The sequence below is a fragment of the Genypterus blacodes genome, unplaced genomic scaffold (genome assembly GCF_046128005.1).
Source record: "Genypterus blacodes isolate CSIRO-AG114 ecotype Tasmania unplaced genomic scaffold, CSIRO-AGI_Gbla_v1 ptg000559l_1, whole genome shotgun sequence".
NCBI lineage: Eukaryota > Metazoa > Chordata > Actinopteri > Ophidiiformes > Ophidiidae > Genypterus > Genypterus blacodes.
This window is the reverse complement of record NW_027467299.1, coordinates 1-17,500: the sequence shown is the minus strand read 5'-3', so window position 1 is coordinate 17,500 and position 17,500 is coordinate 1. Positions and strand designations below refer to the sequence as shown.

General features: G+C 52.3%; 2 protein-coding genes across 2 annotated transcripts in view; one reads left to right on the top strand and one right to left on the bottom strand.

Annotated features, from left to right (window-relative positions):
• The window catches only part of LOC142990505 (cAMP-dependent protein kinase type I-beta regulatory subunit-like), a gene marked incomplete at its 3' end in the record, with an annotated part of 29,517 nt that extends 23,423 nt beyond the window's left edge, over positions 1-6,094 (bottom strand). The window contains exons 1-2 of the mRNA XM_076140316.1: positions 5,982-6,094; positions 4,938-5,123 (exon numbers count right to left, since the gene is read on the bottom strand). Coding sequence (XP_075996431.1) covers positions 4,938-5,111 — 174 coding nt within the window. The remainder of the gene's footprint in view (positions 1-4,937; positions 5,124-5,981) is intronic.
• Positions 6,095-6,203: 109 nt separating this feature from the next.
• dnaaf5 (dynein axonemal assembly factor 5) lies at positions 6,204-16,195 on the top strand (the record flags this gene model as incomplete). Its single annotated transcript, XM_076140317.1, has 8 exons — positions 6,204-7,325; positions 7,735-7,919; positions 8,140-8,264; positions 8,457-8,575; positions 10,114-10,346; positions 10,511-10,735; positions 14,286-14,429; positions 16,027-16,195. Coding segments are annotated over exons 1-8 (1,738 nt in total), but the record flags the coding sequence as incomplete, so codon positions are not given.
• Positions 16,196-17,500: the final 1,305 nt, after the last annotated feature.

Sequence of the window (17,500 nt, the reverse complement as noted above, 5' to 3'; positions counted from 1 at the left end):
GCTTCACACACAGCAGAGCTAAACGCCGCTCTATCATCAACACAATAACAACACACGACCTCTCAAGTTGCTCAAACAAACTCCAGTAGAAACCAAATCCGTTCCAGTGACTGTTGTCTCAATCAGGAAAGGTCACACACACACACACACACACACACACACACACACAGGTAGTTACCATGTCATGGAGGGCCCCTGGTCAGACCTGCTGCGTCCCTCAGCCTGTCAGAGGCGCCGGGCATCAAGTCAGAGAGCGTGTGTGTGTGTGTGTGTGTGTGTGTGTGTGTATCAGAAGGTGCATGGGATCCGCAACACCTCGGCTCACACACACCTGACACACACGTTACGCCACAGCAGCATCTTTGCCTGATCTGCACAGCCGCCGCCGCCGCCGGGTGTTTGCACGTGTGTGTATGTGTGTGTGTGTGTGAGAGAGAGGGAGAGAGTGTGTGTGCGTGCGAGCCTGCGTGTTTGTAAGCGGAGAGTCCAGATCGAAGACTGAGTAAGGACGAGAGAGAGAGAGAGAGAGAGAGAGAGAGATGTGTAATATATCTGCAATCCCCACGATCCAGCAGCTAAAGAAAAGGTCGACTGATGAAAACACTCGACCGCAAAAAGCTCGTCTCTCCATTGCTCCTGCGCAAATCACTCTCTGTTCTCTCTCTCTCTCTCTCTCTCTCTCTCTCTCTCTCTCCTCTCTCTCTCTCTCTCTCTCTCTCTCTCTCTCTCTCTCTCTCTCTCTCTCTCTCACACAATCAGGTGGCGCAATAAGCAGGCTCCACCCCCCGCTCTTGTCGCTATGACAACTCGGTCACTGTGAGCATCCTGAATACTTGGTCAGAGTGGCTCACACACCTACACACACACACACACACACACACACACCGGCTCTGACGCCTGTTGACAGATAGTCCCCCTCTCTCCCTCTCTCAGCCTCTCTCTCTCTCTCTCTCTCAGCCTCTCTCTCTCTCTCTCTGCCTCTTTCTCTCAGCCTCGCTCTCTCTCTCTCAGCCTCTCTCTCTCTCTCTCTCTCTCTCAGCCTCTCTCTCTCTCTCTCTGCCTCTCTCTCTCAGCCTCTCTCTCTCTCAGCCTCTCTCTCTCAGCCTCTCTCTCTCTGCCTCTCTCTCTCAGCCTCTCTCTCTCTCTCTCTCTCAGCCTCTCTCTCTCAGCCTCTCTCTCTCTCTCTCTCTCTGCCTCTCTCTCTCAGCCTCTCTCTCTCTCAGCCTCTCCCTCTCAGCCTCTCTCTCTCTCAGCCTCTCTCTCTCTCTCTCTGCCTCTCTCTCTCAGCCTCTCTCTCTCTCTCAGCCTCTCTCTCTCAGCCTCTCTCTCTCTGCCTCTCTCTCTCAACCTCTCTCTCTCTCTCTCTCTCTCTCAGCCTCTCTCTCTCAGCCTCTCTCTCTCTCTCTCTCTCTCTGCCTCTCTCTCTCAGCCCCTCTCTCTCTCTGCCTCTCCCTCTCAGCCTCTCTCTCTCTCTCTTTCTCTCTCTCTTCTCTCTCAGCCTCTCTCTGTCTCTCTCTCCCTCTCTGTCTCTCTCTCTGTCCCTGGCTCGTCCCTGTGTCCGTCCCAGCTGCCGGCGTGTTCTCAGGGTGATTATGTCTGCAGATGGCAGGACGTCACTTCTCTCAATGCTGACTTCTGTTCTGTCACGGCCGCGTCGTGTTTTCCTCCCGTGCATTCCTGCTTCTGTACCACGCTGTGTCTCCTCCGACTCCCTGCCTGACCTCCAGCCCCGCCCACACACTTTCCTCTGAGGTCATGGGGTCAGGGGCTGGCTGTGAGGACAGTGTGTGTGTGTGTGTGTGTGTGTGTGTCTGACAGATCCTCGCTCTGTTCCCTGTTTAGAGGGTCTGAGCAGACGACTCCTTTAGACCCACGTGAGCAAAGAACATCTGCAGCGTCTTTAATCCACATCAGTCGGCCGTGAACCTATCAGCTGCTGTATCCAGGGCAACGGGCCGACGTCTTTGGCGAATTCTGCTTTAGTTTCAGACAAAATCGAATCTATTCATCTTTCTCCTTTCTTCCTCTTCTGTTTTGTACTGTATCTGTGCTCTTCCTCTGTGTCAGAGTCTTCCTCCTCCTCCTCCTCCTCCCTCCTGCTCCCTGCTGCTCTGCCTGCGTCATCATCGCCGGCTGGGTGCCAGGGAGAGAGGACGGGCGAGGGAGGGAGGAGAGGAGAGACGACAGAGGACACAGACGTAAGCGAGCTGCATTGAGAGGGAAACAAGCCTCTCTCCATTAGAGAGTGAGAGTGCAGGTTAATGAACCAAACAATAACCACACAGACGTGATGACGCACAGGAAGCCGCCGCTATTAAATACTCCTTCCTCCTTTAGCACCAAACTGAACAAAACCTCAGACTAAATGGCACCAAGCGGCCCGACAGCACGCCGCTCTGAACATCAGAACATCAGAACATCATCAGATACATAACAGTGTGACGTCCATCAGCTGTTACCTCAGTTCGCCCCTCAGCAGTGACGTGGACCCTCTCATCCTCTGCTGCCTCCATTGACAGAATGAACCAAAAACAACAACGCCCACTCCACACACAAACACACACACACACACACACACACACACACACACAGACACACACACACACACACACAGACACACACACAGACACACAGACACACACACATGCAGTGAGTCCTGCACCACATTCGGAGCCAACAGTCCTCTCATCACTCCTCTATTCCATTACAGCACCACAATAGACAGAAATTTGGTTGTGTGTGTGTGTGTGTGTGTGTGTGTGTGTGCAGTGCTGACAGAGGTCTCCTGTTCAAAGAGAGAGCTTGCACAGAGCTCCCAGATTGCTCGTTGCACATCACCTCTATAAAGTCCTGAGCGTTGTTGAGTGTTGGAGCTCTTTGGGGGTCTCAACTAAAAAGCCCCCCCCCCCCCCCCCCCCCCCTCTGCTGTCTCTCCTCTCCCCCCCCCCCTTCCTGAGACTAGTGAGGCCCGTGGGAAATGTACCTACAGGTGTGTCCCTACAAGTGGACCACTGGCTCTCATTCCCCTGGCATGGGGAGGAAGACACACACACACACACTCACACACACACACACACACACACACACACACACACACACACAGGAGACATCACATTTGCTAGCCATGCAGAATTCATAAAAGGTGGAAACCAAAGTGCTGATTCAAAGAATTCAACCACAGGCAGAGGAAAACAAGGAGGACGTGAAAGAAAAGAGCAGAGAGGTGGAGGTGGAGACTCAACTCTGCACCTCCAGACAGACAGCTGGTGTGCTGTCTGTCTGTCTGTCTGTCTGTCTGGCTTCAGATGTTTTTAGGGCAGCGCAAAGCAGACAGACAGACAGGCAGACAGACAGGCCTGTAGGCAGGTAGCAGTAGAGAGAGACAGTGAGGGGAGATGAGCACAGATCAGATCTAGATGAGGAAGTCTGAGCTCAGCAGGGAAACGTGACGTCAGAGGAGAGCAGAGAACAAAGTTTGTGTCTCTATGCTCATGTATCCTAGGTTACAGCCTCTAGTGATGAGGGCTGACAAAATGGCTGAGGGAGGGAGGGAGGGAGGAAGGGAGGGAGGGGGAGAGAGCTCACACACAAACATGGAGCTTGAGGTGCAGGAGTGTATTTCAGAGCAGGTGTGTGTGTGTGTCCTCTAACCATCTTTGGGTTCTGTTCTGTTCTGGTTCCCTGGAGTGAGACACCAGAGACGCCTCTCGTACAAACACACACACACACACACACATACACACACACAGACGGACACAACAGGCCGGAGATCACTCCCAGTGTGTGAAGCAGCTTATGAGGGTTCTAACAGTGACCTGTGACCTCCAGGCCAGGAGCTCCAGAGTGGAGGTGATAGATGATGACATCACTACATGTGTGGAAAGTGAAACTCTCCACAGAGGATGGAGATGTGGATGAAGATCTGCTACTGGAGTCTATGAGACCATCAGAGGCTCAGAGGTTTGAGCTTCATAGGTAACAACTGTCCGACACCATAAATGATCAAACTCTGACTGGACTGGAAGGCCTGGTTGAATAAATACAGCCTGGAGAGATCATGGGAAAACATCTCACCATGTGAAGAACGCCTCAGATCAGATGACTCTCATATGCTAGTGCAAAAAGACACACACACACAAACACACACACAAACACACACACACACACACACACACACACACACACACACACACACACACACACACACACACACACACACACACACACACCCTAAAGCAGATAGGAAGGAGACTCTCAGCTGGTCACCGTGATGCTGAGCTTCAGCCCTTCTCCATCTGATGTCTCTTCACAATCACCTCCACTGTCTCAGAGCTCTTCCTCTTCCTCTTCCTCTCTCCCCCCAGCTCCACCTGACACACCACTATGGTCTGCTGTTTAAGAGCTTTATCTTTAAAGACCTCATGATCTGCTCCTGATCAAAGCACAGCAGCCACCACAGGCTCAGAGATAAGAAGTCCTCTAGAGGAGACAAGGAGACGTTTCATTCATCTTCTTCACTTTAGTTACACAGAGTTCATCACAAATAAAAACTCATTAAACTGAGTCTGCCACTCACTTCAAACTGATTTAGTGTGAGTTTACCTCTGTGGTGAACACAAACACACGAGAGCTCAGCGTGTGTGTGTGTGTGTGTGTGTGTGTGTGTGTGTGTGTTTGTTCAAATGTGTCCACCAGAGTCTTAAAACAGCAATCAACCCATAAGTGAGCCTTTACACACCGCTTATAACATGATTAATGATCTTTCCTTTGCAGAGGCTGTGTTATAACCTATATATATATAGATAAGAGGTAAACAACACAAACCCCCACAGAGAGCAACACAGAGCCGCACAGGACAGATAGAGCGCCACACACACACACACACAGAGAGAGAGAGAGCATAGTTAGAGCAACAGAGCAGCTTATTCATCACCAACCTTCTCCAGCTTTTCAAAATGCTCCCGCAGGAACTTCATAGGACGCTCCGGCTTGGCGATGCAGAGGTTAACGATGCACTCTTTGAGGATCTGCTGGATGTTGTGCTTCTGCACAAAGATTTCACAGCCCTTTAAACTCTCGTCTTCTTCCAGAGTTGAGGAGGAGGTGGCCATCTTATCTTTTATCTGTGAGGCAACGGGAACAAAACAGGGTGGGTGAGGGCCGGGAGGGAGAGTAGAGCCCGACGGACGGGGGTCTAGGGCAGCAGCGGGAGGGGCAAAGAGAGGGAGAAGAGGAAAGGACCAGAGTACAGATGTGACAGTGATCAGCTCACTGCTCTGAGAGAGAGAGAGAGAGAGAGAGAGAGAGAGAGAGAGAGAGAGAGAGAGATAGATAGATAGATAGATAGATAGATAGATAGATAGATAGATAGATATGTGGCAATAATGTGTGTATATTTACAGGCAGGAGACAGGAAGAGCAAACTAACATTGGGATGATAGAGCCTTATATAACCTCATAACATGACTTTATGCCCAGGTTCATCACGTGTCTCTATGTAAAAGAGATCTATAAATAAATGAGTTGAGGTTTGGTTGTCATAAACAGGTGCATCACCAGTTTAATCTTAATATCAAAAAGTAAAAGTGTCAGATAGCTCAGTGTCGTGTAGCAGGAAGCTGCTGTGCTGCCGCGCGACTTCCTCAACGCGACACCACAGATGTTTGTAGTCTGCATCATAAATCAATCACACCCAGTATGGATGCGGTCGAGGCGCATCCCGGGTGGTCGAGGCGCATCCCGGGTGCAGTTTGTCCGCATTATAACGGTGAAGCGGGTTTACGGTGTGATGTCACTGAAGCACCTGCTCCATCACGGTCCAGGAGCTAGCCTGCCGTTAGCCGCTGCGTCGGTGCTAATCATACGGTGATGAACCTGAACCTCCCCGGGAGACAAGTGACGGTAACCGGGCCCGGGGCCTCGGTGTTGAGCGGGTATGACCGCGGTCCGGCCCGGTGCTCCGCTGGGCGGCCCTACCGTACCTGCTGCGGGGAGGAGGATGCTCGCTTGTCGCTGCTCGCTGTGGGGAGGAGGCGCCGCTCGTTAGCAGGATGCTGCTGCTGCTGCTGCTGCTGTAGCTCCGATCTGCGCCAGCCTCGATGACGTCAGCGTGTCATCGTCTCCGCGGCAGAAAGGAAGGCAGCGTGCATGTAAATAAAGATTTAAAGGGAAAACACCGTAGTTACCCGTGAGGTTCGCTTGTTTCAGGCGGGGTGGCTCGGGTTCTGTTGGTGAGGGAGGGAGACAGAGTGAATGATGAAGAAGCTATAAAGACGTTATGACGACATTTATAACCGGAAACAGTCACCGTGTATGGATGTGTAAACATGTAAACACACCGAACATCTCAGAAATACATATCGAGTTGGACAGTAAGTGTCAGCCGATGACGTCATGCGTAACTACAGTCCTGTTGAGAAGTTTGGTTCGATACAGAGGAGCTACACACACACACACCTGCAGCATGCTAGCGGGGCGGTTATTAGCATAGCATTGTAATAATTACTGTTATTATTACAATAACGTCCGTGCATGCCGCCAGATACATACAGAGAGAGAGAGAGAAGACACGTACACGCACACACACATAGGCACCCACACTTAAATGTACCGTTTATTTACTGTTTAGTATTTTGTGCGGTGAGTTGTATCCTCTTTTTTATAGTTTTAACATTTTACATGGTGGGCGCGCGGTCGTTGTGGATAAAGTTGTAGCGTTTGAATCGTAAAGCAGCTCTGTGTGTTTGCGGAAGTACCAGTTGCCATAACGACAGTGGGTAAAGCAAAAATGGCGGCGGTGGAGAGCGAACACGCTGCTGCCGCCTCTGTTGTGCTGAGAGGACTCGCTCGACATGTCAACTGTTTAAGCGAAGACAACAAGACGACGAGGACGCGGGCCGTGGAGCTCATCAGGAGGGAGACGGTGGACAAACACCTGCCCAGCGCCGTGCTGCAGGAGGTCTTCACCGGCCTGATGAAGCCGCTCCTCAGGGCTCTGTCAGACCCGGCGGAGCGGTGCCGGGAGGCGGCCATAGGCACCGTCACAGAGTTCATCCGTTGTGTCCCAGAGCCGGAGGTGTCGCTGCCTTATCTCGTCCCCTGCCTGGCCCAGCGGCTCGGGCAGAAGGAGGTGACGGAGCCGGCGGAGGAGCTTCGGCTGGCGCTCCTGGAGCTGCTGAGCCTGACGGTGGAGCTGTGCGGGCCGCACCTGGCGCCTCATGTGGGCGACGTGAGCCGCGTGCTGCAGCGGGGCATCGGGGACTCTTTCCCGGACGTGAAGAGGCAAAGCTGCCGGTGTGCGGTTCATTTAGCCAAGAGCGTGCCAGGTTGGTCCGGGCGGGGGGAGGGGGGTGAGGTTATTGTTGTTGTTGTTGTCCGTTGCCATGGAGTCGACGGGCGGCCATATTGGCTCCACTGCTCATCTCCATCCATCACATCAACACAGTAGCTCTGCTCTACTACTGACAGATACACACACAGGGTCAGGCAGTAAAGAATCAATAACGTTTATGCTCAAAGATTCACTGTCAGCTCTTTAATTTAACTATTTGTTGTATTTGGAGTTCATTGTTTCACTTTAATATGCGTTTGTTTATTTACTCACTTTACTCTCAACCATGAATAATCACTGTTAAAGCTATAGAACAGTACCAGGTGATGATGTCATGCAGTAACTGAGCTGATTGTAGTGATCTGACTTGTTGAGTTGAGTTATCTTGCACTTCTTCCCCTCAGAGCACTTCCACATGCAGGCTGAGAGTCTGATCCAGCCTCTGATGCAGACCATGGCCCATCAGCACTCCAAGGTACGAGTGTGTGTGATCCAAGCCACCGGGGCGGTGATCCAGCACGGAGCGGGCCGGAGCCTGGACGACGTGCTCTCTCACCTGGCACAGAGACTGTTTGACGACTCGCCACAGGTTCGCTTCAAGCTTATATAAAGCTTATAGAACTGTTATGTGCTGTTTGAACTGATTACATGTTTACTCACAGGTAGGGTTTGGTTATTAACCCTTGGTCTCACATGAAAATCAAAAGCAAAAAAACAACAATCTGTGCACATGTTAATCGGCTCTCTCTATCTTTCTCTCTCTCCCTCTCCCTCTCTCCTTCTCTCTCCCTCTCTCTCTCTCTGTGCAGGTGAGAAAGGCGGTGACCTCAGTAGTTGGTGATTGGTTGCTCCACATGACGGACAGATACTCTTATTTCCACAAACTCATCCCGCTCCTGCTTACCAGCATTAAGGACGAGATCCCAGAAATAAGGTAAAGGTGCACAGATCTATAGATTCCTCCATAGGAAGTAATTATATAACCCACAATGCTTTGCAGCACAATGTATTACAGTGTTGTGTAACGTTGTGTGGGTTCTAACGCTGCTCATATTGCCTGGAGGGAAGATGTCTTGTCTGAAGATGGTGTCAGAGGTGAATCTGTGCTTGTGTCACCGTCCTGCAGACTTCTAGCTGCTGACCTGTGGAGGCAGACAGGTGCCCAGTGGGAGAAAGAGAACGAGGCGGACATTAAGGACAAGATGGACTTCCTCCTGACCCCTCCTCCCCTCTACCCAGCAGGAGGTCAGACACAGCTCACACACATCTCCACTTTGACTACTCTGACTCAGAGTCATGGCTCCACAAATCAGGATCTCATAGAGTCTTAGTTAACAGATAAGCAGCTGTTATCAAAGGTTTGGAACCAAAGACTGAAAATACAAACTCTCCTGAAATTTGGGTCTGGATTTTATTCACTATTTATTATCCTGGAACGACCAAATGATGATTGATCACTCATAATCTTTATACTTACCTATGCATATTGTGTAAATAGTGATAGAAGTTACAAAAGGATGCAATCCCCATGTGACACATCCATCTGTTAAAGGTGTAATGATGGAGGTGCATTGTTTCCTCTGCTGTCAGAGCAGATCCACAACATATCTGGAGCTTCATGATGTGACTTTAGAGCTGTGAGTGCAGGCGGAGCAGGAGGAGCAGGAGGTGCTGAGACAGTGCGGTGCCTTCTGCCAACCAAAGCTCTAATTATCACCCAGTGATTCCATTTATTAAGCCGGCAGAGGGGAAGGACATTAGGGAGCAGGCAACGGGACAACAACCTTGTTATTTCCCTCCTTACTCAGCCAAATGTCCTTTGTTACAAACTTATACTGTACTTAAGATCCAATGTTTTCCCACTGCAGTAAGCGGAGCAGGGAAGTCCCTGGGCTCAGGCTCTACATGACATGGATCTGATCCATTAAAGACTTCCTCACATCCTGTAAGATGAGCTCCTGTTCGGTTGTAGAGGCGGATAAATGTTCAGTTAGTAAATCTACGGTTGGATCTGTTGCTGAATTCCAGGGCATGAGGTAAAGTGTCCAGGTGCAGCGGCTCCACCTGTGCCCTCAGCTGCAGGTCTTTGTGCTAATCAGCTCAGAATGACAGCTAACAGGTACTGACTCAGAGAGGCTGGTTGAAGAGTCAGAGCCTGCATCATCTATGGTTCAGTTAAAGCTCTGGAACGCCGCAGAGCCACACAGGCGACAACGCAGCAGAATGCAGGCTGTGCCCGGGGACAGGAAAGAAGGAAGCGTCTCTCTCTCTCTCTCCCTCTCTCTCTCTCTCTCTCTCTCTCTCGCTCGCTCTCTCGCTCTTTGTCTTTCTCTCTTCTTGCCGTCATAAATCTGCCGGGCCTCCCAGTGTGAAGAGGTCACTGTTAGACAGAGAGCTACGACCAGAAAGGGGCTTGTTTTGTCTTGTCCCGGTGTGTTTGGCTTTGATTTACTGCTCCCTTCCCGTAGCCCTCTCTTCCTCTCTCATTAGTGTGTGTATAGGAGAAGGAGAAAGAAGGAGGGAGGGAAGAGAGAGAGAGAGAGAGAAGGACAGAGGAGGGGAGGGGGGAGAGAGGGATGAAGTGTAGTGGGCGATTGGAGAATGTGTTCCACTTGCTCCGACACGTCTCCTGGGGTGAAATTCTCCATCATAAAAAAAAAAGTGAGAAAATGTGATGTAGACTCTGGAGCCACTGAGGAAGAGCGGAGCAAAGTCTGTGACCTGAAGTTCTCCTTAGATGTGAAACCAACCTTCGTGAGCTGCTCCTCCTTCTGCCTTGACAGTGGAGCGTCCAGGTCTGGGCTGCAGAGAGCTGGTGGTGAGGAACCTGAGCAAGCTGGTGCCCGCCATCACGCACGACGTGATCGACTGGCTGGTGCCCACCAGGGTCAAGACCTCTCAGCTGCTGTGTGTGCTGCTGCTGCACGCCGAGGACCACTGCACCCAGCACCTCCAGCCCCTCCTGGCCACGCTGTACCGCGCCTGCACCGACACAGAGAGGGACGTGGTCGACAACGTGAGTTTGAGGGGAGCGTTGAGTCTTAAAATGGCCCAGCTGCTCTCAAGGACCTGGGATGCACCTGTTTACATCCCATAGAGCTTTAATCTGTCATGTTACAGCTCACTTCCTGTCTCTCCCTCACGGCCTTTGTGTTTCCCTCTGCGTGTGTGTGTGTGTAGTCCCTGGAAGCTGCGAGCTTGCTGGGCACCTTTGTCCCTCCTGCAGTCTTCCTCACGCTGCTGCTGGATCACCTGGAGACCTCCTGCTCTTCGTCCCACCCCTGGGTCCCCCTCATGGTGCTGGCTGCCGTCCTGGGCGGCTGCTCCAAGCCCCTCCTTCAACCACACCTGGAGCAGATCGCCAGCACGTTGGCCCGGCCGGACGTCTGTCAGGATTACCAGCAGGTCAGTGGAGAGGAGAGGAGAGGAGAGGAGAGGAGAGAGTGTGAGTTCAGAGGGTTTGTCGTTGTGTCGGGCCACATGTTTTTAAAATCTAATATTTCAAAGCCCATCATCAAAACATCTGACTGATCTGTCCCCTCCTCAACCTTCAGTGTTTGCATGTTAGACTGAGTTTCTCTGTAAATAACTCTGTGCCAGGGGAAAAGTCCCCGCCTGTCCGCAGCAGAAGCGTTCCCACTTCCTCCCCTCTCTCTCGCCCCCTAAATTTGTTTCCCTTTCAATATCAAAATAACAAGCCGGTTCTTTTCTGAGCCGGTGCCACCGCCTCACCTACAGCCCGTGACCCCGCCGCACTCCCACTGGGGCCTGCAAGAATGTCCTCCCTGGGATAATAATAACAGAAATGGGACTAATTTCATGTGACCCCTGGATGGTTAGTCTGACCCCGGTGAGCAGAGCCGGCGGCCCGCAGGCTTTGTTTTCTTTACGGCCTCTCTGTAGGCCCGGGCACCGACCGACCGGCCTGTGTGTGTGTGTGTGTGTGCGCCCCGTCTCTGTCACCCCGTCAGGCCTTTAGAAGAAGCCCGGGGAGGTTCAAAGCCGGGCTGGGCAGAGCGGCTGATGGATGGGACAGGAAGCTGACCTCCTCTGTCCTCCTCCATCGCTCTCTGGCAGAGTGAAATGTAACAGGACAGGACGGGTCACAGGTTTACACACAGATGGAGGGAGACCTCTGCTTCCTCCCTCCCTCCCTCTCTCTCTCTCTCTCTCTCTCGCTCTCGCTCTCGCTCTCTCTCTCTCTCTCTCTCTCTCTCTCTCTCTCTCTCTCTCTCTCTCTCTCTCTCTCTCTCTCTCTCTCTCTATGGGCAGAGCTTCATGTGATTCAACATAAGATCTCGTGTAAACATGGCACCTGCAGTTTTTCTCGAGAACATGGCAAGAAACAGGAGGGAGGAGGAGCAGGCCACCATGAAGCTGTAAATAACTGGAGAGACAGAAGCACCTGCATCTCTCTCTCCCTCTCCCTCTCCCTCTCCCTCTCTCTCTCTCTCTCTCCTTCTAGCTCTCTCTCTCTCTCTCTCACTCTCACTCTCCCTCTCTCTCTCTCCCTCTCTCTCTCTCCCTCTAGCTCCCTCTTTCTCTCTCTCTCCCTCTCTCTCTCTCTCTCTCCCTCTAGCTCTCTCTCTCTCTCTCTCCCTCTAGCTCCCTCTCTCTCTCTCTCTCTCTCTCTCTAGCTCCCTCTCTTTCTCTGTCTCCCTCTCTCTCTCTCTAGCTCCCTCTCTCTCTCTGTCTCTCTCTCTCTCTCTCCCTCTCCCTCTAGCTCCCTCTCTCTCTCTCTCTCCCTCTAGCTCCCTCTTTCTCTCTCTCTCTCTCTCTCCCTCTAGCTCTCTCTCTCTCTCCCTCTCTCTCTCTCTCCCTCTAGCTCCCTCTCTCTCTCTCTCTCTCTCTCTAGCTCCCTCTCTCTCTCTGTCTCTCTCTCTCTCTCTCTCTCTCTCTGTCCAGCTGTCCTCTCTAAGTATCAGACTCTTGGTTTGGTTGCAGAGTTCTGAGCCACTTGAAGCAGAGAGGAAGTGAAGTTTGACTCGGGACAAAATGCGGCCTGTTAAGAAATGAAATATAAATAATCTTCAAAGTGAGCGAAGGGGGCGGGGCTCTGTGGGGAGCGGAGGAAGGAGCTGCAGATCAGGACGCTGATATATGGAGACTTAACCTCTCCGCCTCTTTCAAGTCACTGTTTTCTTTTCTTCTCTTTTTTTAAAACGGGGAAGAAAAAAAGTCGGCTTACCAAAATAAATGACCTGAGCTTAGCAAAGAAAAAAATAGAGGTCGTAAATTTCAAGATGATGTCAGGAGCATGAGGGGAAACTGAAAGGCGAGCCGGTGATGAGTGACGCCGCGGCTCTGTGAGGGGGAGGAGCCAGGGGTTTGTTGTTTTAAAGCAGCAAACACACAAACACCTTACACAGCTCAATCTGCCTCTGTTGTGCGTGGTTGTCATGGTGACGTGCGGCAGGGGGGGGGGGGGGTTTCACAGTATCTGTAGGGCTACAAGCAAAAAGGTGAGGAGTGCACACAGCAGCTCTGTCTCACTCCAGAGCGTCGCCATGGACGCTGTTCTGCTGAGCCTGCAGGTCGCCGACATGTGTGTGTGTCGTGTGTGTGTGTGTGTGTGTGACTCCACACAGCAGAAACTGACAGATGAGAGAGAGAGGAGAACAGCGAGGACTCCATCAGTGTTTGTGTTTGTGAGTCGCCATAGCAACAGTTATACCGTAGCAGAGGGCCATGTCGGGGTGTGAGGAGTGTGGGGTGGCCTGCTGCGGCCCCTTTAGGTGTGTGTGTGTGTAACAGGGGCATCCAGTGGTGGGCAGACACACACACACTCACACACACACACACACACACAGGAGGGCCCTGCAGCGTGTCCGGGCCCATGGATCCAGGTGTCCCTCTCCTGACTGCAGGTGTCCACCTACTCATTACACTGCTACACTTTTTCCGTTCTCCCTCTCTCTCTCTCCCTCCATAACCTCCTTAATGGTTGTTTTCCACACGTGTATCATTTAAGTGTGTGTGTATGTGTCTGTGTCTGTCGCCATTTGTCACGTAATCTCCATAAGCTGTGTGTGTGTGTGTGTGTGTGTGTGTGTGTGTGTGTGTGTGTGTGTGTGTGTGTGTGTGTGTGTGTGTGTGTGTGTGTGTGTGTGTGTGTGTGTGTGTGTGTGTGTGTGTGTGTGTGTGTGTGTGTGTGTGTGTGTGTGTGTGTGTCTGTGGAGATGAAGCCCTCCAGGCTCCTTTAATGCTCTGAGCGTGTTTAATGGGCTTCATGCTCGGGTTCCTCTCAGACTCGTCAGTGTGTGTGTGTGGGGAGGGTAGTGCTCCCCCTAGTGGCGGCTCACGTCACTGTCAGCCCTTATTGTTCTTGACTTGCTGTGAGAGAGAGTGTGTTTGTTCAGGTATTAGAACACATTTGTAACACATATTCACTCTTACTTACCCCCTCCTCACCACACACACACACACACACACACACACACACACACACACTCTCACACCCAGCTCCTCATCACCAGACCAAAGCAAACACCTGGAGGCCACTTTACCTCTGGACCCTCCACATATGAAGAGGCAGCGTGTGCACCTCTCTCTCACACACACACACACACACACACACACACACACACACACCAGCTCTAATGACAGGCTGGGAGAAAACAGGAAAAGAGGCCGTGATCCCAGTGATGGCATGGAAATGAGCCTGAGCTCAGTCTTTGTCTAAACATGAGCTCACCACAGCTCTGAGCTGAGGAGTGACAGCAGAGGAGCTCTCACTCCTGCCAGCAGAGGGAAAAGGAAAGTTCTCACTCCCTCTCCTCAGTTATCTTGTCCATCACTCACAGTGGCTGGAGGTGTAGAAGAAGAGCCGGGGCGCCGCTGTGTTTGTTAGGCTCCCTGGTGTGTGGTGATGGAGAGCCATGATCTATCTATCTAATGTTACTCTCTCTCTCTCCCTCTCTCTCTCTCCCTCCCTCTCCCCCCCTGTGTGTCCCAGGTCATGTATCTGGAGCAGCTGCTGGAGTGCGTGGACGTGCTGCTGCGTCAGTGTGAGGAAGACTGCGGCTCCGTCAGCCTGCCGCTGCTCCAGGTGCTGGTCAGCGTGCAGAGCCTCTCCAAAGAGGCGTCTCTGAGCGATCAGGTGAGAAGAGGCGTGAAGCCGGCCAGGCCCGATCTGCAGCGCCGCCGCCGCCGCCGCCGCTTTGTTCCACAGGAACCAGACGCTTGTAACCAGCAATTCACCTCCGCTGCTGGATTCTTCCATTTCACTCTGACACTTTTCTTTTCCTCCTCAATCTTTTTTTTCCATCCCTGTTGTTTTTTATTAGAGAGGTGAGGCTGGATTCTGTGGAGAGGCGAGCGATTTGAGGAATGCGAGCGTTTGTTGCAGGTTCAAAGTGGGCAAGACCAACAGTGTAATTACACACTGAGACAGGAGAGATGAAATTGCACCTTAGGAGTGGAACTTTAACTCCAGACCTGTGTGGAGGGGGGGGGAGGAGGAGGAGGAGGGAGAGATGGAGGCAGAGGGAGGGAGAGCTGAGCCGTGACTCATGGCAGGTGTGTGTCTGTGTGTGTGTGTGTGTGTGTGAGGCTCAGCCACCGTTTTGCGGCTCCACCACATCCTCTGGTGTCACAACAGTGAGTTAACGGGCGAGCGAAGGGTTCTCATCCTGCGGTCGGCCTCCAGATGAGACGGGAAGACGGGAACGCGTGACAGACGAGGCCCCAAATAACGTCTGACTCCTCGCTGGCGTAGGAGGCTGAGGAGCGGGAAGGACCGCACCGATACAGGCCGCCACCAGTGTGTGTGTGTGTGTGTGTGTGTGTGTGTGGGCGTGTCTGCATCCCTGTGCGTGTGTGTGCAGACGGAGCTCGGTGTCAAAGAGGAGACGCAGACGGCTGTAGTGTGTGAGGGAGGAGGAGGAGGGTGAGAAAGGACCCAGAGGAGCAAACACAGGCTCTTTTCCCAGAAAGGGGGCACGTCTTTCCCATCAGGGGACGGCTCGGGGTCCAGTTCTCCTCCAAAGGGGGCCGATCAGTGACTCAGACAATGTCTCTGTCCCCGTCTGTCCCTCAGGGACCATGAAGGGAGCTATGAAGCGCCCTAAAGGTCACTTCCTCTGCCCTAAGGACCCTGCTCATTATTTACTCTTCTCTGTCTCATTCCTGTCTCATTGTGTTCTGGCTCATGTGTGTATGTGTGTGTGTGTGTGTGTGTGTGTGTGTGTGTGTGTGTGTGTGTGTGTGTGTGTGTGTGTGTGTGTGTGTGTCTCTGTGCGACTTCCTGTGCGTGTCTGTGTCCACGGCGTGTTGTTCTGCTCCGGGCCTTCGTGTCATGTCTGCACTTTTGTTGCCGTTCTCACGCTGTGTGTGTGTGTGTGTGTGTGTGTGTGTGTGTGTGTGTGTGTGTGTGTGTGTGTGTGTGTGTGTGTGTGTGTGTGTGTGTGTGTGTGTGTGTGTGTGTGTGTGTGTGTGTGTGTGTGTGTGTGTGTGTGTGTGTGTGTGTGTGTGTGTGTGTGTGTGTGTGTGTGTGTGTGTGCAGTGGAGTTGCAGATTAACCGACTTGAGACTGAAATGATGATGTCGTCTCAAACACACAGTGCATCATCTACTGCTCAATCAAAACAGAAACCTACTGATGATCATGATACAAACACACACTACAGTACATACGTGTTCAATACGAAGTGTGTGTGCTGAGCGTGTCTCACCGCTCCTCCCGCTTCCCCCCTCAGGCGCTGGCGAGCGTGCGGCGGCTCAGTCAGGTGCAGGGCCTGTCCTCGCTGACGGAGCTCTACAGGAAACACACGGGCCGGCTGCTGGACTGGATCAGCGCCTCTGTGAACACGTGGAGCAGCTTCTCCCCTCAGAGGCTCCACCTGCACGTCATCGTCACACAGTCAGGTGAGAGCAGGGCTGCCGAGGTAACGCCACGGGAGCGGGGCGGGGCCAGAGGGACGCCAGGCCAGAGGGACAATAAGAATGAGGCTCTGGAAGATGAGGCCGTTAGTTGACGTGTGTGTGTGTGTGAGAGATTGTGTGTGTGTGTGTGTGTGTGTGTGTGTGTGTGTGTGTGTGTGTGTGTGTGTGTGTGTGTGTGTGTGTGTGTGTGTGTGTGTGTGTGTGTGTGTGTGTGTGTGTGTGTGTGTGTGTGTGTGTGTGTGTGTGTGTGTGTGTGGCGTGTAATCCTCCGTCAGCAGTTCCTCTCCCCTCACCACACTTTCATCTCCTTCCTTCTTTCCCTCTCTAATTGGCTGGGCAGCTGTGTATCCTTCTAATCCCAACACACACACACACACACACACACACACACACACACACACAGCTAAGTGACCAGTCTGTCCTGAGTCCAGTGATCCCAGTGTGGGTCACTACATCAAACGGCCCCGCCGCCTGCTCTTGACCTTCCCTCGGATCAAGGCCACTTTGAAGCTGCGTGTGTGTGGACGCGTGCATGTGTGTGTGTGTGTGTGTGTGTGTTTGTGTGTCTGTGTGTGGACTTGCATGTGAGCGTGTCTTTATTAGTGTGTGTTGAATGCTGCACTAAGCCTCCCTGGTTTGACTCTCAGGCTGTGATCTTTGTTCCGTTTGGACTCAGAGTGTTTGATGTGTTAGAGAGAGAGAGGGAGAGAGAGGGAGAGGGAGGGATAGGGAGAGAGAGAGAGAGAGAGAGAGAGAGGGAGAGGGAGGGAGAGGGAGAGATAGGGAGAGAGAGAGGGGGAGAGATAGGGAGAGATAGGGAGAGAGAGAGGGGGAGAGAGAGAGAGAGAGAGACAGACTTACTGCACGCTCATGTTTCCCTTTGAGCTGGAGTGAGAGTAACACATCCTCCTCTCACTCCCTCTTCCTCTCTCTCTCTCTCTCTCTCTCTCTATCCCTCTCTCTCTCTCTCTCTCTCTCTCTCTCTCTCTCTCTCTCTCTCTCTCAGGTCATATCTGTGGTCAGCACCATGCAGACTTCTCTCTCATCTCTGAGCCCTCACAGCCACACGCCCTTTTGATTCACACATTCCTGTCCTCTCTCTCTCGCTCTCTCTCTCTCTCTCTCTCTCTCTCTCTCTCTCTCTCTCTCTCTCTCTCTCTCTCTCTCTCTCCTTGGTCTCTTGTGCTCCTCATCCATCTCGCCCTGGGCCATGCCAGGATTTCCTGTGTCTCCTCTCATGTCTGCATCTTTCAGAGCTTGGTTACACAGAGAGGAGCTCCATCAGTC